A 23,780-nucleotide genomic window follows, 5' to 3' on the forward strand; every position below is an offset into this window, starting at 1 on the left:
TCCTGAACTAGAACTATATCGCCGTTCCTTCATTGCCAATGTGTCAAAATCCTCGAACTCCACTGATAAGAGCACTGTGGATTTACCTACAGCACATGATCTGCAGCAGTTCAAGTAGGCAGCTCAACACCACCTTCACCAGGCTCATTCAGGATGGGCAAAAAGTGCTGGCCTGGCCAGCAGTGCCCACATCACCTGAAAGATGCAGAAGATAGATGATTCTCAAGGCCAGACATTTGACAAAATGTGTATTTATATTCCCAGCACTGATTTTACACATGGACAGCCTTCTGTAGCATTTTCCAGGGTGAGAAATTTGGTTCTGCTAAAGTTTTTGAAAGAATAACAGACATGCTGTACTTAAAGTAGTACTGTTGCAATAAAGATATTAATTTGACCGCTAATGTTTTCTGGGTCTCTGCTAGTCTGACGTGAAGGAAGAGACTGAGTGTATTATAGCCAAATTTGCTGACAATACAAACATAGGAAGGAAAGTTGTGAGGAGGATACAAAGAGCCTGCAAAGGAAGATAGATAGGTTAAATGAGTAGACAAAAAATGGCAGATGGAGTATAATGTGGTAAAATTGAGATTCTCCACTTTGGTAGGAAGAATTGAGAAGTAAAATATTTAAATGGAGAAAGATTACAGTGTAGAAGGATCGTGGTGTCGTTGTACATGAAACACAAAAGAGTTAGCTAACATGTACAGCAAGTAATTGGGCAGGCATATGGAATTATTCTTTTTATTCCAAGAGATGTGCCGTATAAAAGTAGGAAGGTCTCACTATAACTATACTGCGTGTTGATGCGAGCATGCCTAGATTGGCTCTCAGGGTCATAGAGGTCTACAGCACAGAAAAAGCCCCTTCGGCCCATTGCGTGTGCGCCGGTCAAACAAGTACCTAACTATTCTAATCCCATTTTCCAGCACTAGACCCATAGCCTTGTATGCCATGGCATCACAAGTGCACATCCAAATACTTCTTAAATGTTATGAGGGTTTCTGCCTCTACCACACTTTCAGGCAGTGAGTTCCAGATTCCCACCACCCTCTAGGTGAAAAAAATACTTCCTCACATCCCCTCTAAAACTCCTGCCCCTTACCTGAAATCAATGCACCCTGGTTATTGATCCCTCCACCAAGGGGGAGGGTTCTTTCCTGTCTACCCTATCTATGCCCCACATAATTTTGTACACTTCAATCATGTACCCCCTCAATCTCCTATGCTCCAGGGAAAATAACCCCAGTCTATCCAATCTCTCCTCATAACTAAAACTCTCCAGCCCAGGCAACATCCTGGTAAATCTCCTCTGCGCTCTCTCCCCAGTGCAATCACATCCTTCCTATACTCTAGTTGTGGCCTAACCAGCGTTTTATACATTTCCAGCATAACCTCCCTGCTCTTATATTCTATGCCTCGGCTATGCTGCCTTAACCACCTTATCTACCTGCCTCGCTACGGACTGGTGGACATGCACACCAAGGTCCCTCTGATCCTTGGTACTTCTCAGGGTCCTACCATTCATCATGTATTCCCGTGCCTTGTTCGTCCTGCCCAAGTGCATCACCTCACACTTATCCAGATTAAATTCCATTTGCCACTGAACAGCCCATTTGACCAGCCCATCTGTATCTTCTTGCAATCTAAGTCTACTCTCCTCACTATTTATCACCCCACCAATTTTCTTATTCTCCTTATTTAAGGAGGGATATGTTCACACTGGAGGCAGTTCAAAGAAGATGCACTACATTGATTCCTGGGATGAAGGGGTTATCTTATGAGGAAAGGTCGATCAGGTTGGGCCTGTATCCATTGGAGTTCAGAAGGATAAAAAATGAAATCTGTTAACAATTTGAGGTGGTTTCACAGGTTAGATGCTGACAAGATATTTCCTTTTGTTGGGGAATCTAGAACTAGGTGGGGTGAGGGGCACTTGAGGGGAGGTGACAGCATAGTGGTATTGTCGCTGGGCGAGTAATCCAGAGACCCAGCGTAATGCTATATGGGGATCTGGGTTCAAACCTCACCACGGCAGTTGGTGCAATTTGAATTCAATAAAAATCTGGAATTAATAGTCTAATGATGACCATGAAACCAATGTTGTAAAAACTCATCTGGTTCACTAATTCCCCTTAGGGAAGGAAATCTGCTGTCCTTACTCTGGTTGACTGAAATGGCCTAGTGAGCTTCTCAGTTGTACCAAACTGCCACACAGTCCCAAAAAAGGAATGAAACCGGACGGACCACCTGGCATTAACAATGGCAAACTCAGCCCTGTCAACCCTGCAAAGTCCTCCTTACTAAAATCTGGGGGTTAGTGCCAAAATTGGGAGAGCGGTCTCATAAACTAGTCAAGCAACAGCCTGACATACTCATCCTCACGGAATCATATATTACAGATAATGTCCCAGACATCCCTGGGTATGTCCTGGCCCATTGGCAGGGCAGACCCAGCAGAGGTGGCAGCACAGTGGTGTACTGTCGGGAGGGAGTTACCCTGGGAGTTCTCAACATCAACTCCGAACCCCATGAAGTCTCGGCATCAGGTCAAACATGGGAAAGGAAACCCCTTGCTGATTACCACATACCGCCCTCCTTCAGCTGATGAATCAGTGCTCCTCCATGTTGAACACCACTTGGAGGAAGCACTGAGGGTGGTAAGGGCGCAGAATGGACTCTGGGCGGGGGACTTCACTGTCCATCACTAAGAGTGGCTCGGTAGCACCATTACTGATCAAGCTGGCTAACTTCTAAAGGACATAGCTGCTTGGCTGGGTCTGCGGCAGGTGGTGAGGGAACCAACAAGAGGGAAAAACATACTTCACCTCATCCTCACCAACCTGCCTGCCGCAGTTGTGTCAGTCCATGACAGTATTGGTAGGAGTGACCATCGCACATTCGTTGTGGAGACAAAGTCGCACCTTCACATTGAGGATACCCTCCATCGTGTTGTGTGGCACTACCACCATGCTAAATGGGATTGATTTCAAACAGATCCAGCAACTTAAGACTGGGCATCCAAGAGGCACTGTGGGCCATCAGCAGCAGCAGAATTGTACTCTAACACAACCTGAAACCTCATGGCGCAGCACACCCTCCACTCTACCATGACCATCAAGCCAGAGGACCAACCCTGGTTCAATGAAGAGTGCAGGAGGGCATGCCAAGAGCAGCACCAGGTAATCCTAAAAATGAGGTGTCAAACTAGTGAAGCTACAACACAGGACTACTTGCTTGCCAAACACCATAAGCAGCAAGTGATAGAGTTAAGCGATACCACAACCAACAGATTAGGTCTAAGCTCTGCAGTCCTGCCACATCCAATTGTGAATGGTGGTGGACAATTAAACAACTCACTGGAGGCGGCGGCTCCACAAATATCCCCATCCTCAATGGTGTTGGAGCCCAGCACAAAGGGCAAAAGGTAAGCCTGAAGCATTTGCTACAATCTTTAGCCAGATGTGCTGAGTGGGTGATCCATCTCGGCATCCTCCGGAGGTCGCCATCATCAAAGATGCCAGTCGTTGGCTAATCCAATTCAGTCCACGTGATATCAAGAAACGGCTGAAGGCATAAGGTAGTGCAAAGGCCATGGGCCCTGACAACATTCCGGCAACAGTACTGAAAATTTGTGCTCCAGAACTTAGCACACCCCTAGTCACAGCCCAGTACAGCTACAACACTGGCATATTCCCGGCTATGTGGAAAATTGCCCAGGTATGTCCTGTACACAAAAAGCAGGACAAGTCCAACCCAGTCAATTATCGCCCCATCAGTCTACTCTCAATCATTAGTAAAGTAATGGAAGGGGTCATTAAAAGTGCTATCAAGTGGCGCTTGCTTCGCAATAACCTGCTCACTGACACCCAGTTTGGGTTCCACCAGGGCCACTCAGCTCCTGACCTCATTCCAGCCTTGGTTCAAACATGGACAAAAGAGCTGAACTCCCGAGGTGAGGTGAGAGTGACTGCCCTTGACATCAAGGCCACATTTGACTAAGTGTAGCATCAAGAAGCCCGAGCAAAACTGGAGTCAATGGGAGTCAAGGTGCAAACAGTCCACTGGTTGAAGTCATACCTACAAAAAAAAACACAAAAAAAAATGGTTCTGGTTGTTGGAAGTCAATCATCTCAGCTCCAGGACATCACTACAGGAGTTCCTCAGGATAGTGTCCTCAGCCCAACCATCTTCAGTTGCTTCACCAATGACCTTCCTTCCATCATAAGGTCAGAAGTGGGGATGTTCGCTGATGATTGCACAATGTTCAGCACCATTTGCGACTCCTCAGATACTGAAGCAGTCCATGTCCAAATGCTGCAAGGCCTGGACAATACCAAGTTTTGGGCTGACAAGTGGAAAGTAACATTTGCGCCACACTAGTGCTGGGCAATGACCATCTCCAACAAGAGAGAATCTAACTATTGCCCACTGACGTTCAATGGCATTATCATCACTGAATCCCCCACTATCAACATCCTGGGGGGTTACCATTAGCCAGAAACTGAACTGGACTAGCTATATAAATACTGTGGCTACAAGAGCAGGTCAGAAGCCAGGAATCCAGTGATGAGTAACTTAACTCCTGACTCCCCAAAGCCTTTCCACCATCTACAAGGCACAAGTCAGGAGTGTGACGGGATACTCCCCACTTGCCTGGATGAGTACAGCTCCCACAACACTCAAGAAGCTTGACACCAACCAGGACAAAGCAACCCACTTGATTGGCACCACATTCACAAATATTCACTCACTCCACCACCGACGCATAGTGGCAGCAGGGTGTAACATCTACAAGATGCACTGCAGGAATTCAAGAAGGCCCCCTAGACAGCACCTTCCAAACCCATGACTACTACCATCTAGAAGGACAAGGGCAGCAGATAGATGGGAACACCACCGCCTGGAAGTTCCCCTCCAAGTCATCTTGACTTGGAGATATATCGCCGTTCTTTCACTGTCGCTGGGTCAAAATCCTGAACTCCCTTCCTAATAGCACTGTGGGTGTACCTACAGTACACTGACTACAGCAGTTCAAAAAGGCAGCTCAACAGCACCTTCTCAAGCGCAACTCGGGATGGGCAGTAAATGCTGACCCAGCTAGCGAAGCCCACATCCCACGAATGGATGAAAAAAAAATTTCAGAATAAGTAGTTGCCCACTTAAGACAGAGATAAGGAGGAATATCTTCTGAGGGTTGTGAACCTTTGGAATTCTATACCCCAGAGCAATGTGAAGGCTGTGTCTCTTAATAGATAAAAACAAAAAAACTGCGAGTGCTGGAAATCCAAAACAAAAACAGAATTACCTGGAAAAACTCAGCAGGTCTGGCAGCATCGGCGGAGAAGAAAAGAGTTGACGTTTCGAGTCCTCATGACCCTTCAACATAACTTGAGTGAATCCAAGAAAGGGGTGAAATATAAGCTGGTTTAAGGGGTGTGTGTGTGTGTGTGTGTGTGTGTGTGTGTGTGTGTGTGTGTGTTGGGGGGGGGGGGGGGGGGGGAAGAGAAGTGGAGGGGGTTGGTGTGGTTGTAGGGACAAACAAGCAGTGATAGAAGCAGATCATCAAAAGATGTCACAGACAACAGAACAAAAGAACACATAGGTGTTAAAGCTGGTGATGTTATCTAAACAAATGTGCTAATTAAGAATGGATGGTAGAGCACCCAAGGTATAGCTCTGGTGGGGGTGGGGGGAGCATAAAAGATTTAGAAATATTTAAAAATAATGGAAATAGGTGGGAAAAGAAAAATCTATATAATTTATTGGAAAAAAACAAAAGGAAGGGGGAACAAACAGAAAGGGGGTGGGGATGGAGGAGGGAGCTCAAGACCTAAAGTTGTTGAATTCAATATTCAGTCCGGAAGGCTGTAAAGTGCCTAGTCGGAAGATGAGGTGTTGTTCCTCCAGTTTGCGTTGGGCTTCACTGGAACAATGCAGCAAGCCAAGGACAGACATGTGGGCAAGAGAGCAGGGTGGAGTGTTAAAATGGCAAGCGACAGAGAGGTTTGGGTCATTCTTGCGGACAGACCGCAGGTGTTCTGCAAAGCGGTCGACCAGTTTACGTTTGGTCTCTCCAATGTAGAGGAGACCACATTGGGAGCAACGAATGCAGTAGACTAAGTTGGGGGAAATGCAAATGAAATGCTGCTTCACTTCGCTCCACAGTCGTTGACAGGGCCCTCAATCGTGTCCAGCCCATCTCCCGCGCATCCGCCCTCACGCCTTCTCCTCCCTCCCAGAAACATGATAGGGTCCCCCTTGTCCTCACTTATCACCCCACCAGCCTCAGCATTCAAAAGGATCATCCTCCGCCATTTCCGCCAACTCCAGCATGATGCCACCACCAAACACATCTTCCCTTCACCCCCACTATCGGCATTCTGTAGGGATCGTTTCCTCCGGGACACCCTGGTCCACTCCTCCATCACCCCCTACTCCTCAACCCCCTCCTATGGCACCACCCCATGCCCACGCAAAAGATGTAACACCTGCCCCTTCACTTCCTCTCTCCTCACCGTCCAAGGGCCCAAACACTCCTTTCAAGTGAAGCAGCATTTCACTTGCATTTCCCCCAACTTAGTCTACTGCATTCGTTGCTCCCAATGTGGTCTCCTCTACACTGGAGAGACCAAACGTAAACTGGGCGACCGCTTTGCAGAACACCTGTGGTCTGTCCGCATCACCCAAACCTCTCTGTCGCTTGCCATTTTAACACTCCACCCTGCTCTCTTGCCCACATGTCTGTCCTTGGCTTGCTGCATTGTTCCAGTAAAGCCCAACGCAAACTGGAGGAACAACACCTCATCTTCCGACTAGGCACTTTACAACCTTCCGGACTGAATATTGAATTCAACAACTTTAGGTCTTGAGCTCCCTCCTCCATCCCCACCCCCTTTCTGTTTGTTCCCCCTTCCTTTTGTTTTTTTCCAATAAATTATATAGATTTTTCTTTTCCCACCTATTTCCATTATTTTTAAATATTTCTAAATCTTTTATGCTCCCCCCACCCCCACTAGAGCTATACCTTGAGTGCCCTACCATCCATTCTTAATTAGCACATTTGTTTAGATAATATCACCAACTTTAACACCTATGTGTTCTTTTGTTCTGTTGTCTGTGACATCTTTTGATGATCTGCTTCTATCACTGCTTGTTTGTCCCTACAACCACACCAACCCCCTCCACTTCTTCCCCCCCCCACACACACCTTAAACCAGTTTATATTTCACCGCTTTCTTGGATTCACTCAAGTTCTGTCGAAGGGTCATGAGGACTCGAAACGTCAACTCTTTTCTTCTCCACCGATGCTGCCAGACCTGCTGAGTTTTTCCAGGTAATTCTGTTTTTCTCTTAATAGATTCCTGGCTGAGATTGTCAAATTCTTAATATGTAGGGGCCTCAAGAGTTATGGGGAAGAGGCAAGAAAATGGAGTTGAGGCCAAGATCAGATCACCCATGATCTTCTTGAATGGCAGAACAGACTCAAGAGGTCAAATGGCCTATTCCTTCTCCTATGTAAGGGCTTATTTTTTTTTTTGTCAACCTTTCATTTGTAATTACAAACAATTCCAGCTACCAAACCTGAAAACAGAATCTCTCATTTCTTCTTTAAACATAGACCAACAATTGAACACCTCCAGGTGTCAGGAATTTTATAGTCAAAAACAGGGAAATCATCCATTTAAAATCACCCATCAGCCGGCCATCTCAGAGTTATTTTTTCTTTTTTATCCCATGTTCTGCTGAAGAAATTCTAATGCATTGCAAGAAAAACTAATTTGAAAATGTAAAACCTATTTTATATGTATGCTTAGGCTTCATAAGAGAAGCCGCCTTTCTAATCTTTGCAAGTACAATATGAGATTCTTGAATCTAGAATTGACAAAAGGTTTATGAACTTCAGTAATTATCTAGGAATGCTTCTAATAATTGAATTTTTCAAATTGTCAAAGGAAATTATTGCTGGATTTTGATAAGATAACTGATGCCCTGAATCCGTATTGAAAAATGAGAAGACTGGGATGGAGATATGACTATTAAGAGATAGAATAACACCACAGCTAACGATAGCAAAATAGCTGTCGCAAAAATGTTAAATAATTACTTTGCTTTGGTTTTCACCAGGAAGATACAACAGGTAGATATGACATTGAATGATGAGCTGAGTAATGAGATAACAACATTTAAAATAACGAGATTAATTGAAAAGGGGGTGGAGGGGAAAGAAAGGGTGCACACCCCATTTTACAAGCCCCACCCTCTGCCTCACACAGGAAACATGCCTGCCGAGGGCACGTAAAATTCAGCCCAAAGAGGGTAAAGCCCCTGGACCGAATGGATCAAATCCACACATTTAAATAATTCATTAGAAAAAGGTGCAACGCAAGAGGATTGGTAGAAAGCTGACATAGTTTCTATATTTAAGAAAGGGGGATAGAATATGTCCAGGGAATTATAGACCAGTCTGCTTAACATTGGTGGAAGGATAAATAATGGAACACCTGCTAAAGTACAGAATAGAAGAGCATCTAGAAAAGAAAAATAACAATGAACAGTCAGCTTGGATTTTAAAAGGAAAAAATCTTGCTTGACCAATCTTTTGAATTTTTTGAGGAGATAACAAGAGTAGAAAATGGTAATGCAGGGGATGTAATTTATTTGAATTTTTAAAAGAACTTCGATAAGGCATCCCTTAATAGGCTAATGAATAAGGTCAGAGAACGCATAGTCAGGAGACATGGGGCAAAATAGATTGCTAGCTGGTCTCAAGACACATGCAAACAGTGAGAGTAAATGGTAGCTGGTGCGAAATGGTGTTCCACAACGATCAGTGCTGGGATCACCACTGTTCATAACTCACATTCATGATTTGGATCTTGGGAACAAAAACAGTTTCTAAAATTGCAGATTACGCCAGGAGGATTGCAACAAATTATAGCGAAACATTAATAAACTTGCAGAATGGACAAGTAATTGGCAACATAGGTAAACGAAGTTGTGCATTTTAGTAGGAAAATAGGGAGGGCACTTATTACTTGGAAGGTACGAATCTAGGTGGGGTAGAGGAACAAAGGGTTCTGGAGGAGAAATACACCAATCACTAGAAGTCGTGCTACAACAACAGAAAATGTTGGAAAAAACTTAGCATATCTGTTAGCATCTGTGGAGAAACAGAGTTAATGTTGAGTCGAATATGACTCATCTCCCGAACTCGAGAGGTGGAGTTCCGGAGATGAGTCATATTGGACTTGAAACATTACCTCTTTCTCTCTCCATAGATGCTCCTCAGACCTATTTCTCCAGTGCTTTCTGTTTTTATTTCAGATTTCCATCATCCACGATATTTTGCTTTTATTTTATACTAGAAGTTGTACCACAGATTAAAAAGGTCATAAAAATACAAATCAAGCACAAGGCTTTGTTTCTAGAGGGATAGAGTTCAAAAGTAGGAAATTATGCTAACTCTATCAGACCTTGGGTAGACTGCACTGTGCACAAATCTGGGGCAATTCTGCCCTAAGTGCAGTACCGGGCAGGAAAAAAGCAATTTTGCTCACTAGCTGCAATGGTGGGTTTTCGCGCTGTTATTATCCCATTTCCGCCTCAGTAATTATGCAGCCACAGGAAACATGCCGTCTCATTAGTGGGCAGCCTCCCACTAGTTGGGCGCCATATTTAAACTGCAGCCTCGCATGCGCTTCTCAATGCTTGTAGCCCACGACTGCTCTGGTGGAAACATGGCCCCAAAAGCCAAGAAGAAAGCAGCTCCATAATTCAATGATGTGTCCCTGGGGTGCTTTCTGGACACTGTGGTGGCCCCCCTGTGATTCCTCTACCCACCCTCCGCCTGCAGGAGGCTCATCAGTCTCAACGCTCTGCCTTGGGAGGTGATGGTAGAGATAGTCAGTAGCAATGCTGCACAAGAGGTCAGCCATCCATTGCAGCAAACAGATGAATGATCTCATCCATGCCACCAGGGTAAGGCAGCCATCTCTCACACTCAAGGCCATCACATTCACTGGCATCTCAAGGGACATCAACACATACACACTCACACTCCCTCTCTCTCGAGACTGCCTCCTCAGCCATCACTACCTTAAGGCCACTTGCACAGGTCAAAGTGTGTCCCAACACACATCTTGGGATACTCCTCTTCCCCAGCACAGCGCTCTCCCTGCAGTCTCTTTCCTTGCCTGCGGCCACTTCTCCCTATTCCCCAAGGAAGCCCTAGCCCTGCAGCTGTTGAAAAGCCACGCCCGCCTTGCAGCTAGTCTGGTGGGTAGAGACCTGCCCATGAGCCCCCCTGAAAGTGATGTGGTGCTGTCTGTGAAGCCTGGCACTGATGATGAGTGCTGCCCGATGCAAGGTAGACAAACAAACCTCAAAGTGCCGAGCAAAGTGCAGCCTGCCAGGTGCACGTTGCTTATGTACAGTCATGAAACACTGATGTGCCTGTATGATGTAGGGTCGGGGGATTATTCCGGCAAGAGGGTTTATCATGAAATGCTATTGAAATTAGGATCCCGACATGCAGTGCCAGGAAATATGGCCCCGATTGATGGGTGGAGCAGATGATTGCAAATTGGTTTCACGATAGTGTGAAACCGATTTTTGGCTATCTTACCATATTGTCCCCCACCCCCCATGACGCCTGATGCCAACGGGGCTAGAAACTTCCAGCTTTAGTCTGCATGCAGTTCTGGTTGCTATATTACAAAACATTTACAGAGGCAATGGAGAGGTTGCAGAGAAGAGTTACAAGTATGACACCAGACATGCTTACATAACAGGAAAGGATGAACAGGTTGGGTCTCTTTTCCCTTGAAAAATGAAGGCTGAGGGGTGACCAAATAGATGTCTTCAAAATTATGAAAGATTTTGATAGAATGAATACAGGAGAATGTTTCCACTTGTGTGGAAGAGTATAACTGGTAGCTTTTTTACTTAGTTCTGTTGAAGAGTCATACGGACTCAAAACGTTAACTGTGTTCCTCTCCACAGATGCTGCCAGACCTGTTGAGTTTTTCCAGGTATTTTTATTTTTGTTTTTAAACTGGTAGCTATCAGTATAGACAGTCACCAAGAAATCCAATAGGGAATTCAGAAGAAAAATCTTTACACAACGAGTGGTGAGAATGTGGGACTCATTACCACAGAGTGTGGTTGAAATGAATAGTATAAATGCACTTAAAGGGAAGCTAGAAAAGGATATGAGAGAGAAGGGATAGGGAGTTGGGATACAGTGTTACTATAATAGGTTCAAATGAGGCAAGTTGGGAGAAAGCTTAGGTGGAGCATAAACATTAAAATGGACTGTTTTTTGTGCTGTATATTTTATGTAATCAAACACCAAGGCGTGATTAAAAATCTAAAATGTCAAAAAAAGTAAAATACACAATGCTTGAAAGGGAAAATGTTGGATGATGAAGAAGGTGAAGACCCTTAATAATGCTATACAACAACCTGGTGTCTGAAATATGTGGTGAGTTGTAGAATTAGATAAGAGGATAATCACATCAGATTATTAAGGAATTTTGGTTCATTACAGTACCGCCACTGCATCCCTCCGGGAAGTTTGATTGACCGCTTGAATGTGACCGTCTGGACTTTTTGGATCATCAGTGCTAAGATGCAACTGCTGCCTTCCTAACAATTACGGAACTACATAATCCTTTTATTTTAGGTTTGTTTTGTTTACCCTGACAAAGTATTCCAATCGTCTAGAAACATTTTAAAAAGGAGATTAAATAGATGATTCAAGCAGAGGATGTTTTCCCCCATCGAAGACTGCACAGAAATGTGCAGGAAAGATCATTGAGGTAAAAAATACAACTGGTTCAAAAGGTAACTGTGTGTTTTTCTGGAGATACAGAGGGATTGAGGCATACGATGCAATTGAGATGAATCAATAAAATAGATTTGGGTCAAAAGTGCTCTCCCTCTGAACCTACTTTGTGGCTTAGTGGGGAATTCCAATTACATGAACATGTTTTTAGTACAATTTTTCCCTAGTGAATATTCTACATAGTTTTGGCACCTAAAAGCAGATTTCCAGAAATGGGATAGATCTCATTATATGCCCTACATTAATACAAGAAGAATTCCCGACTGACCAGATAAGTTTAAGCACTATAATAATTTAACATAATCATCTGATTTCCAGCAGTAGTGGCACAATTTAATGTAAAGAACCCTCTTCAAAGACTGTATGAAATTAATTGCTAACTTTTTTTCTTGATTTGTCATCCTCTAGTTTAGAAATTCAGTTTGTGTTGTGACAAGAGTATAGAAAAAATAAAAATCATTCCAAAAATTGTGGATTTTTGTTGTTAAAAATGAAGTGCATAGCAGTTTTTCATCCACATGGCCTCAAATGTATCTAAAATAAACAGTTATATCAAACTCCTACAGTATTGACTATTTACCTGCATTTAGCCATTCTGCAATTTTGCATTGTTACCATTGTACAAATAATGCAAGCAAGCAAAGCACAATGACCTGCAAAAAAACACTTGAAGTGAGGGGAAAAAAGGATGTGGGGTAGCTGATCAAACGCTGGTTTGGAGTTACGCTATTGATAAAATTCCTTACATTTAAATAGATCAGTCAGCTATTCTTTTGCTTCTTCAAATTTTTATTTAAGCCAATTTCTCTCCCCCATTGGAAAGAGTCTTAAGAGGCTCACTATTTTGCAGTACTTTGCCCAAATAACTTTTGTACACAACCTAAACAATGAATATCATCAGGTTGTTCAACTGCAGGAATCTTAAAGCTAAGCCTAATGTAACCCCTGCCTAACATACAAAGGCATAACTACTAGCAGGGATGCCTAGATGCTGATAAAGAGTGCATGCATTAGCCAATTTTCCATTCCTAAACTCATGGGCACTGAGTCTAATTGCAGCATCCCTGCCAGCATTTTTGGCTCAGAGCAATTCATTCAGACACAATATCACACAGTCTTCATGTTAGAAGAGGATAAAGTACCAGAGTTGTGAGAAAAACAAAAATAAATCAACGGAAGGAACTTTCTATAAAGAAAGAAATAATATTGGAGAAAATAGAGATTTTTAATAAAATAGCTGTTCCCAAACTGTCGGGAGCTCTGAGGGAGCAATGGCGGTCATGAAGCTCAGACTGAGTTTTGAGAGCTGTCTGGCTGCTTTTATATATAGATGTCAGTGGGCATGGCTTAATTGTTGTTCTCTGAGGTCCAATTGCTACTACAGCCACAGCCTGCAAAAAGGTGGGTCTTTGCTTTCTTCAGGGCAAACCAGGCAATTTTAAACGCCTTCCAGTTGAACAACTCTCCAACCTCTTCCCAACCCCAAATCAGCAACCTGCCCTGCCCTCTCCCCACCCCCCAGCCAATTTTCACACTCTGGGGTCACACAAAGTCTGAGGCATTAAAATTGGGTCAGATTGTTTAAAAGTTTGGGATCCACTGCACTAAAGATAGATAAATATCCAGGATTTGAAGAGTTTTCATCTCGGAGCATTAGAATAAGTAGGTGAGGAAATAAATTTCTAAAACTATTAATTCAGGAATCACCCCTTTGGATTGGAAAATTGTTAATGTCATGGAATTGTTTAAGATAGATTTGAGATAAACTAGAAAATTACAGGATTAATAATCTAATACCTGTTTTGGAGAAATTACTTGAATATGTTATTAAGGGCAGTGTGACTGAGCAACTAGAGAAGAATAAGCTGATCAGAAAGGGGCAGCATGGATTTGTGAAGGGTTAAGACTTGTCTAATGAACCTAGTTGAATTTTTTGATGTGGTCACTTATTGTTCAATAAGGGATTTTATGTATATAGATTTCCAAAAGGAAATCAGTAAGATTCCACATAAGAAACTGTTAACCAAAATGACAGGGCATGGGACTGGAGGAATCCAACTGATTTTGGTAAGGAATTGATTAGGATATAGGAGATAGAGAATGGGAACAATAAGTATGCACTCAAATTGGCAGGATGTGATGAGCTTCTGTATTCAAGTCTCAGCTTTCCCTCTGTTTAAAAATGACTTGAATGAAGGAATAGAACACTGAATATACAGGTTTACTGGCATCACCAAGTTCAATGGCACAGCAAATAGTGCCAGTGGGAGCAACAAGTTGTGAAGGCACATGAATTTCAATGTGAAGAAGATTGAGGTCATCCACCCTGGACCCAAGATAGATCAGAGCATTTTCTAAATGGTGAGAAGCTAGGAACTATGGAGAAGCAGAGAGATTTAAGGGTACAAGTACATATATCACTAAAAGGTAGTGGACAGGTACAAAACATAATTTAAACAGTAAATTGAATGTTAGCATTTGTCTGAGACAAAAATACCTTGACTAGTTAGTTTGCAATGTAGGGTAGAATGGGAGCCTTAAATGTTCATTGCCCATTAGGACTTGAAGTCTCTGAGATAGATGCAAAGATTTTATTACATAGTCATTGATTTTTTTTTAGATATTCAAGCAAAGGAAAGTGTGAAGTGTGACTGCAGTTAAATGAGCAACAGTTTATCATTTTCTGTTAATTTTGAGATCATCTCAAGGGGGTAATATTCAGCATTTCAATCATGTAGCAGTTGCAACACAACAAGCAATACAAAAGTTACTTGACAATTGTTTTTTAAAGTCTAGGTTTACTGGCAACACCAAGTTAGATGGTTCAATGAGTTGTGTTGATGGTAGCAGAAGTTCCAAATTGACACTGATAAATTCTGTTATGAGGATTATCCCACCAGAGGAAATAATTCTCTGTCTGCTTTAACAACTCCTTTAATTGTGTTAAACACCTCAATTAGATCACACTTAAATCTCCTCTTTCAAGGGAATACAAGCCTAGTCAATACTGTACCACCTGCCCACCCAATTAACCTTTTTAGTCCATGTATTGGTTATATGAATCTGCACAGTATCCCCTTCAAAGCATGCATCTCCTTCCTGAGTTTCAATGCCCAGAAATGAACACAATACTCTAAATTGGATCTAACGAGAGCTGTGCATAACTGTAATATAATTTGCACCCCTTTGTATTCAACACTCCATGAGATAAAGGCAAACTTCCATTAGCCTTTTTAAATTATTTTTTGCACCTGCCCAGTAGCTTTTAGTGATTTTTGTACTTGAACTCTAACTATCTTTGCTCCTCCACAATTTCTAGCTTCTCACCATTTAGAAAATACTCTGATTTATTTTTCTTCGGTCTCCACTCTTGATCTTACATTTCTTCACACTAAACTCCATCTGCCAAAGTTTTGCTCACTCACATAGCCTCTCAATGCCCCATTAAAATTTTTTGCTCCCATTGACACTACTGTTCCATCTAATTTGATGTCGCCAAACTTGGGTTTTGTTTCATTTAAAATTGTGAAGCAACTACTTATACTGGTACACTGTTGAAGTGCTGCAAGATTACCTCAATGAGATGCTTTTATAACTAACAGAAATGCTGAGTTAATGCCAATTTGGTTGCAGTTACACTATGTATTTTCTTGTGCTTGAACATCTAAACAAGATCAATGGCTATGTAATAAAAGCTCTGCATCTATTTCTGAGTACTCAAGCCTTAGATGGGCAATGAACATTTAAGAAAGTCACTCTACACTACTTTAGAAACCATAACTGGTCAAGGAATGTTAACATGCCTTAACACTTGTGAGAAATGGAGACTTTCTAATGTATCAACACTAAATAGCCAAAGTCACAGAATAAATTACTCATCATGCTGTAACTGTACCAAGATTTTGCAAGATTTTAAGATGTCTTTGGTCCTGCATTAATAGGGGAAAAGATATTGCTCTCTGAATAGCAACCTGGTGAATGGAAATACTGTACCTCACCAGGCTGAAGTAGGCAGCATTTTTTTTTTTGCTTGGTTTCCTAACAAAATCTCTTAAACCTTTTTTCCCCTGTATGAAAAAAAAAGCTGTCATCTAAGACACCTAATGCTGGCTGAAACCCAGCACTTTAAGACTAGTTTTGTAATGTGGTACATCTGCTTCTGATAAATGAGAAAAGAATAGATGACCTGGCAGAAGGCTCAGACAATAACATGTGATTTACAGGACATGAATTCAGCTACTATAAGATTTATCTGACAGGTTGCTCCGATAGTGGACTGTTCAGTATCCGATGGAATGATTTCTAGTCTGGAAAATCTACTACTGAGTAGCCATACACATTATTTATTTATTAGATGTTTTGGGTTGAAACCATTTTTAAATGATGCACTTCAAAAAGTGCAGCAATAAATTCAGCTTTAAAACTGGAATTGAGGTAATGTTATTGGAATATGTGTCAGACTGAATTAGTATGGGGCCAAAAGAGCATTGATAAAGTGGCCTTGAGTGACATGATGATGGTTTAAAGAATCAAAGTTACTCCAGTAAGCTCAAAATACTTGAAAGAAAAACAACACATTATTGCAAATATGATAGCATGAACAAGATCTCTATGAATATTGCAGACATAAATGTACATCTTCCCTCCCTCACATTTAATATATTTTTGTTTTCACAAACTGTATTTGTTAGTTGGATCATCTATAATATGGCTTCACATATTGTTAACCAATCAAGAGTAGTTCCCAGGGCCATAATGCAACAATAACAGATTTTTAAAAATAGTCCTGTAAGCTGCAAAAACCAAATTATATGTTGCATTTAACATTAACATACAAGTTCATCCCTCCTTTTGAAAATAAAAGTCTCAGCTTTTGACTTTGTTTACAACATAGTATCAGAAGCAATGTTTTTAATTGATTGAGATTACTGAAAATAAAGTTACTTGAATAAGAAACATGTTAATACTACTGTGACCATAAAAGCCATCAAAGACATTCAAAAAACATGACAATTAAATTCAAATTAGAAATATGCTACAAATAAATCTACTTTATTGGCTGGACAAAATATTTTGCAAAGGACACTTTGTAAAGACATTAAAACTTACTATAATAAACATTCTTGCATGATTGCCAATGAACATAAATTTGCAACTTTGAAATGTAAGTAATGGAAATGAATTTCCAATCAAGAACAAAGCCATCATAATAAATGCATTGAGCAAAAAACAATTACCATCAGCTGCTTGTACAACTTTTCTGCATGCTGCAAGAGTCAGAGTAGCAAAAAAACTTTTGTTGCATTTTTAAAAAACATGTTATATGAAACTGTTCAGAAAAAGTGTCCAAAGTGTTCATAGACCATCTTTCTCGCTAGAATTTAAAAACAGAAAGCAAAGGGAAAAAACAATGCTTACCCTCAGTACATCACATTTTTGAAAGCAACAACTATGATGAGTTTTCTATTCATAACTGAACATTTGGTGAGACAACTTGGATTGAGTGCAACGCATTCCAAAGTAAGGAAATACCGCAGCATTAAAATAGCTTAAGTGAGCCCATAATTAACCCCAGCCTCTTCAGAATGTGAAAATCTTGCTAAAGAAGCAATTATTAGCTGATAAAAATTATGGTACTGTGAAGATTTAAGAATTAATTCCAGTGGAAAAGTCATGACAAGAAACCTTTGCCTTACAACTCAACAATGAAAGTTATTTTGTTTTGTTCTGCTTCACAATAGATAGTACATTTGAAGGTTTCAAGCAGGGAGGACTAATCTTCTTGTGATTAAAAACATGATTTTTTGACCTTAGCTTTTTGATCTTTGACACTCATCTCACTCCATCTACTCAACAAAATTAATTAAGATTTTAGAATGAAAATATCACATCCCACCCCATCTCACCCCAAAAATTAATCAACATCACACTCTATCTTGATATCTACATTCTCCAAGAGTGGTTGAATTCTTATCCTGGCTCTCTCAAGTTTGGATGTCAACAAGGTCTGTCCTTTTCATTAGGAAATAAATTGTTTTTGTGACCTTGGCCATCTATTTCAGATGATGCAAAACTTTAACTCACAGATGATCATACCTTCAATTTAACAAACACTGGAACTATATTGTATAATGAACATCCTTACATTCAACCATAAAATGCTTTCTGTTCATGTCTAAAACCTACCATCCTCTAACCAGCGTAATGAGCCCCAGAGATCAATCCTTACACCTTCCACATGATTAGAGTAGTATTAAACACTTCTATGACATGTATGACAAATCAGTGTATTAGCCTTTGGAATCCATCTATCTAGCATATGCAAGTTGCTGCAGTAGTCAGCCAGTAAAGCCAAGTACAAAAAAATAAATTTTCAGGTATGAACAATGGTATGGTCCAAAATGGCAAGTGCATACCACAGAGCTGGAGTTATAGAGACAGGGAGACACAGCACAGGAGAGCATGCAAGCACAAGCAAGGGCATGGGTGCAAGTGAAAGTGGCAGAGACTGCAAGGGCCAGAGCGGTGGGGGAAAGGGGGGCGGCAAGAGCCAGAACCGGGGGAAGAGGGGCAGCTGCAAGAACCACAGCAGGGGAGGGGCAGCAGCAAGGGCCACAGCACAGGAGAGCTGCCAGCAAGGGCCAGGGTGAGGATGGTGGAGGATGGCAAGGTCCAGAGCAGAGTTGGAGGTGGGGGGAGGAGCTGATGAGAGAGGGAGCAGCATCGAGAACAAGGCCAACAGAAGGGCTGCAAGTCAGAGCCAAGAAAAGGCAATGAAAGCAACAGAGTGAGCAGAGAAGGGGTGAGTGGGAATGAGAGCGAGGGAGAAGCAACACGAGTGAGGGAGGGCAGCAATAGCAACAGCCAGGTTGGGGCAGTCAAACAGAGATTAGGGCTGCAAGTGAGATCTGGGTTGCAGCATGGAGAGTGTGGGGGTGGGGCTGCAGAAATGGGGGAGGGGCAGCCACCAGCAAGCAGGGAGGGAGGGACAGCTGCCAGCGAGCCAGTTGGGGGGGGGGGGGGGGGGGGGGGGTGGCGTTGCGGAGGTGGGTGAAGAGAGAGCGAGAGAGAGGCATTCGCCAGCAAGCAGGGAGAAAGGGGAAGAACAATTGCCAGAGAGTGGGTGAGAGGCGAGGGGGCAGGTACCAGAATGTTGGGGTAAGGTGAAGGGCAGCTGCTACCTGAGAGCAGGGTGGGGGCTGCCACCAGAGATCAGGGTAGGTGGAGCAACTACCTGTCCTTGGGGGGGGGGGGAGGCCACGGCCAGATAGTGGGGAGGGGTGGGGAGCAGCCAGATTGTTGGGAGGGTGCGGCAACTGCCAGAGAGCAGGAGGGAGCCATGAGAGGAAGAGTGGGGTGGGGGTTGGCTGCCAGAGAGGTGGGAGGGGAGCAGCCAGAGAGCAGAGAGGGGCAAGAAGCCAGGGGAGTGAGTGATGAGAGGGGTACAGCTGAGAATGATAGAGGGAAAGGGGCAGAAGCAAAGAGAGGGGGTGAGAAAGAGAGAGCCAGAGGCAAAGCAAGCACTAGTACAAGAAAATGAGAAGGAGTGGCCGTCGGTGCTTGAGAAAGGGTGCACATGCAACATACACGCATCAACCAAGTGAGAAATAGATATTCAGAGACAATGATAAGGACAAAGGGCCAGACAGAGTGACACAGAGTCAAAGGTCGGTCTAGAGAGATGGAGAGAGTCATATGTTTGAATTACAATATAGTCCTGCAGTTCGCAACGGCTTCTTTTGCGAATTTGTTTACCTGCGCTAAAGTCCTTGTACACAAGATCACCCAAATTTTAACTTCTCTGCGATTTAATCAAACTAAAAACAAGTTCTTGTAACAAGCCAGCTCTTTTTTCATGGCCAGGATTTTCCAGTCGGCGTGCAGGAGCAGGCCCAACACATCGGCACGTAAAATGACACGCGGTTACGTCAGGAGTGTCCCCTGATGTCATCGTGCTGTGTCGCAATGTTTCATTTGACCGGCATGTGCCAGAGTCGACTGCGCGCCCGCCGATAATTAAAAGGCCTATTAAGGTCATTAACAAAGTAATTAAGTTCAGCCTGACGATGCCCGTCCAACCTACCGGTTGGCAGGCTGGCGAAGAGGCCAAACGGCCTTTACATGTTTTAGGAAACCTCATCCATGAGTAAAAAAGTCTCTATAAAAAATAAAAACATGTCCCATCTCGTGTGACACAGTCACACGAAGGGACTTGCTTCATTAAATTTTCATTGGTTTTATTTCTTTTTTTTAACAATTGCTTCAATCTCTGAGGCAGCTCTGTGCCTCAGGGAGATTGAAGCAGTCCTTCATGCGCATGTGTGAAAGAGCGCTGGGCCCAATTCTCTCTCCTACCCCACCTGCACAGGTAGCGCTCGCATATTACGCTGGGCAGGCCTTAATTGGCCCACCTGCGTAAAATGGCTGTGCAGAGCCGATCACAGATGGCGGTTGGCTCCGCGTCCACACCTGCCCGCTCCTGCCGATCCTGCCCAACGCAGGAAAACTTCAGGCCCATGTGTGCATATGTGACAATGACAGGGGGAAAATGGAGATGCAGGCCAACTGTATGTGCACACATTTATTAGAGATGTTTTTATAAGCGGGAGAAGGTTTGTTAAACAGTGTATATTTCTCCCAATTGTTACAGTCTTCTTGGGCCTGACAACCAATGAGGGTCCCTGTTGTGGCAGCTTCTTGCCCTCGTCCAGACAGGAGATAGAGAGATAGAGAGAGAGAGAGAATGAGAGAGAGAGAGAGAGAGTGAACAAGGGCGAATGAGAGCGAGAGCGAGAGGCCTAGTCTTTTAAATCCCGCTTTCTCATCTAGGAGCTCAGGCTGTGCTTTTTGCTTCCGGTTTTGTGTCATGAAAAATCAAACAAGAAAGTAAATAAGGAGGAAGAGGAAAGGGGTACTGGATTGGAGAGAGAACAGTGTGTAACAGCGAATGGATCAGCTGGTGCCTTCTGTACAGAAAAGTCAGAGAGAGAAAAAACCCGATTAACATTCAAATTTTGGGAGGGCTAGAACCTCTCTCATTCTCTCCCATTATAAAGTATGTTTGTTATTCGCAATTTCGCCACAAATTGTGAGAATTTGTGGGAATGTAACCCCCGCCAACAGCAGGACTTTACTGTACTGGAATTTTAGCTCCTAAGTTTATTTTTTCAAAACTTTTCAGTATATCACAAAGTCCACTTAATAAAAGTAAACCTATGACTGTGTCAGATCATTTTATTTAACTACCTTAGGTTCAAAATAATATAAAAATCTCGCCCAACATGTTCTTACTTTAAAGATATTGAACATGACTTATTACTAACCAACCAATTGATCAATATTCCACTAAATGTTTACACCAATATCATAGTTGTTCATTTGTATAACTATACCATAAATCTGAAAAGTATCTAGTCCTGCAAATAAGTATGTTATTCAAGGAACAGGTAAAGTAGCACAGTTGCTAGGTTAACAGTGAACATGAACTGAAACAAATTTGAATTTCCTTAAAGCACGAACACTCACCAAAATGATTTCCTGCAGAGTTTATTCTGATTTTATATAACAAGTTTCTCAAATTCCTTTTACATTCCTTGTAACTTACATCTTGCATAATCTCTATGCAATGGTTAAAACATTTTCAAGAATGCATTGCTGTGCTTAATAGTTTATTTGGAGATTCATTAGGTGTGATCTTCTCAAGTAAATGTGCTTATTGCAACATATTGACAACACATAGCATTGATTTTTCACACCTTCTATGATTCTTTCATTTATATTCATGACCTATCCGTCAGCACAGCCTAAATAAATTTGGCAACATACCCACTAAAATGAATAAATCGATGCAAAGGAACATTAATGATGCATTATCCTTATTTGTCAGCCAAGTAAACCTTTAGGTTGTAAATGAAGGTCAAAAGCTTTGAAAAGGGTCAGAACCCATGACCTCTGAAGCTCCTTCTCACCAGTTCTCGCTTTTGTTTTATTCATGCTCTCAAAATTAATGTGCTGAAAACTTCCAAATACATAGAAATTCATTTCCAAATTAGTACAAAAAAAGCCAAATAATGAAATCTGCAGGCACACAAAAACTACATGTAAAATGAAAATTATACATTCAGCTCAAATTGTTATAATCTTGTGACTGGATAAAATTCATGATCCCCATTGAAAAAAAATGAATACTTGTCCTTATAAAGACTGATCCTTCCATAGGATCATTTAAAGAATTTATAAACTATTCTGTAGAAGTTTTGTTATGCAATTTTGCTGAATTTTTTGAAAATTATAACTGAAAGTAACAAAGTGAAAAGCCTTTTCAGGTTATTATACATTATTACAATTTGATACACTAGAAACAATATTAGTCATCAAGCATGCATTAAGATGGGAGGTTGAGCAACATATGTTACAAATAGGGAAATGTCTAAAGGGGATGAGAAGTATTCAATTAACAAGATAAAAGCTAAAATTATTCATATAATGTACAGTTTTTGTTTATCAATTTGTTCACTCAAGTAATTTATACTTCAGTGAAATAACTTATCATATAATATGCAAATTCAATAATATAAATTAATATGATTTCAAAAGACTTACCTGAGAACACAATAACATGACCAACTCCACAACAGAACTGCTAGATTTCATACAGACCAAGCCTACAAAGCAAAAGTATACTTAATTAAACTGCAATGTTGGAAATTATTCAAGAGTTTGAAATTAGAATAGTACAGATACATGAAATATAATTTAAATAAACCTGGCCTATCCATATCTCCACAGGGCCCTGTTCCTATAAAAATATTTCAGAACATTTCAATCAGCCTCCCTTTGCTCTACCATAAAACATGTCAGCAGAACATTAATAGTTACTTCACAGCTTTTGCTAGCATTCAAATATCAATGTAAATAAGTTAGCAACAGTGCCTCCTTTTGGCATGCAATAACTAAGACCATTTCTGTTTTGACATAAACCCAGCTGTTCTTGCACTTCCAAGACAATTAACTGGTATAAGCCTTGGCTCATTGGTAACACTCGCACCTCCAAGTCAGCAGGTCATAGATTCAATACCACTTAACAGACTTCAGCACATAATATAGGTTGAGACTTCAGTTTCAGCATCGAGTGAGTTCTTCAGTGTCAGAGCTGCCATCTTTCAAGTGAGATAAAGCCAAGTCCCTTCTAGGTGTATATGAAAAAGCCTATGGCAGTATTCAAAGAAGAGGGGAGTTCCTTAAGTGTCGTTGCTATGTCCACTGAAACAGATTCTCCGGTCTTTTATTTCATTGATGCTTGTGCAACCTTGCTGTAGGCAAACTGGCTTCTGCATTTCCCTATGTTGTAACAGTGACTACACTTCACAGCCAAAAGGATACTTTTAAAGCACTTTGGGCCATCCTGAAATCATAAAACGTGCTATATAAATTGCACGTGCGTTGCTTAAGCAAATCCAAATCTCAGAAAAACATCCTTGGTAAGCAAAACAATATGTAACATTTACGAATTTCCTCTTAACTATATGCATACCTCATCTACATGCTTTACTAGATATTGTGAAGAAATCCATGATAGTCAGTATTTCAGCAGAGTTTAAGAGCGATAGAAAAATGACTTTCTCAAAAATAAGCTATAATTTCATTCAATCTGCCAGTCTTAAATTTTTAAACAGCTGATCACTTATTTCAGAGCTGCTAATATCCATTGACTAAAGTATAAGTACACTATGCCACGTTTCTATCCATTAAAAAGAATTCAAAAGTTCAAATATTGCTGGAAAAAGAGATTTTTTATCGAAGCTTTTCATCTTACACTCATCAAGACAATTTGTAAGAAAATACCAATGTCAGGGGAAACAACAAATTTATACTGTACAAGAAGAGTGTGCTGATTGGTTGGCAAGTGAACTCTGATTGGTAGAGGCATTGC

General features: G+C 41.7%; 1 protein-coding gene and 1 long non-coding RNA gene across 3 annotated transcripts in view; one reads left to right on the plus strand and one right to left on the minus strand.

Moving 5' to 3' along the window:
- Positions 1 to 23,780, minus strand: part of lrba (LPS responsive beige-like anchor protein) — a 917,803-nt gene that overhangs the window by 612,739 nt on the left and 281,284 nt on the right. For both annotated transcript variants that reach the window (XM_041200623.1, XM_041200530.1), the window contains exon 33: positions 22,451 to 22,512. In XM_041200623.1, the coding sequence (XP_041056557.1) occupies positions 22,451 to 22,512 (62 nt within the window). The remainder of the gene's footprint in view (positions 1 to 22,450; positions 22,513 to 23,780) is intronic.
- LOC121284956 overlaps positions 1 to 23,780 on the plus strand; it is a 118,919-nt gene that overhangs the window by 32,051 nt on the left and 63,088 nt on the right. The window lies entirely within an intron of this gene.

The sequence above is a fragment of the Carcharodon carcharias genome, chromosome 1 (assembly GCF_017639515.1).
Source record: "Carcharodon carcharias isolate sCarCar2 chromosome 1, sCarCar2.pri, whole genome shotgun sequence".
In the NCBI taxonomy this organism is placed as follows: Eukaryota; Metazoa; Chordata; class Chondrichthyes; order Lamniformes; family Lamnidae; genus Carcharodon; species Carcharodon carcharias.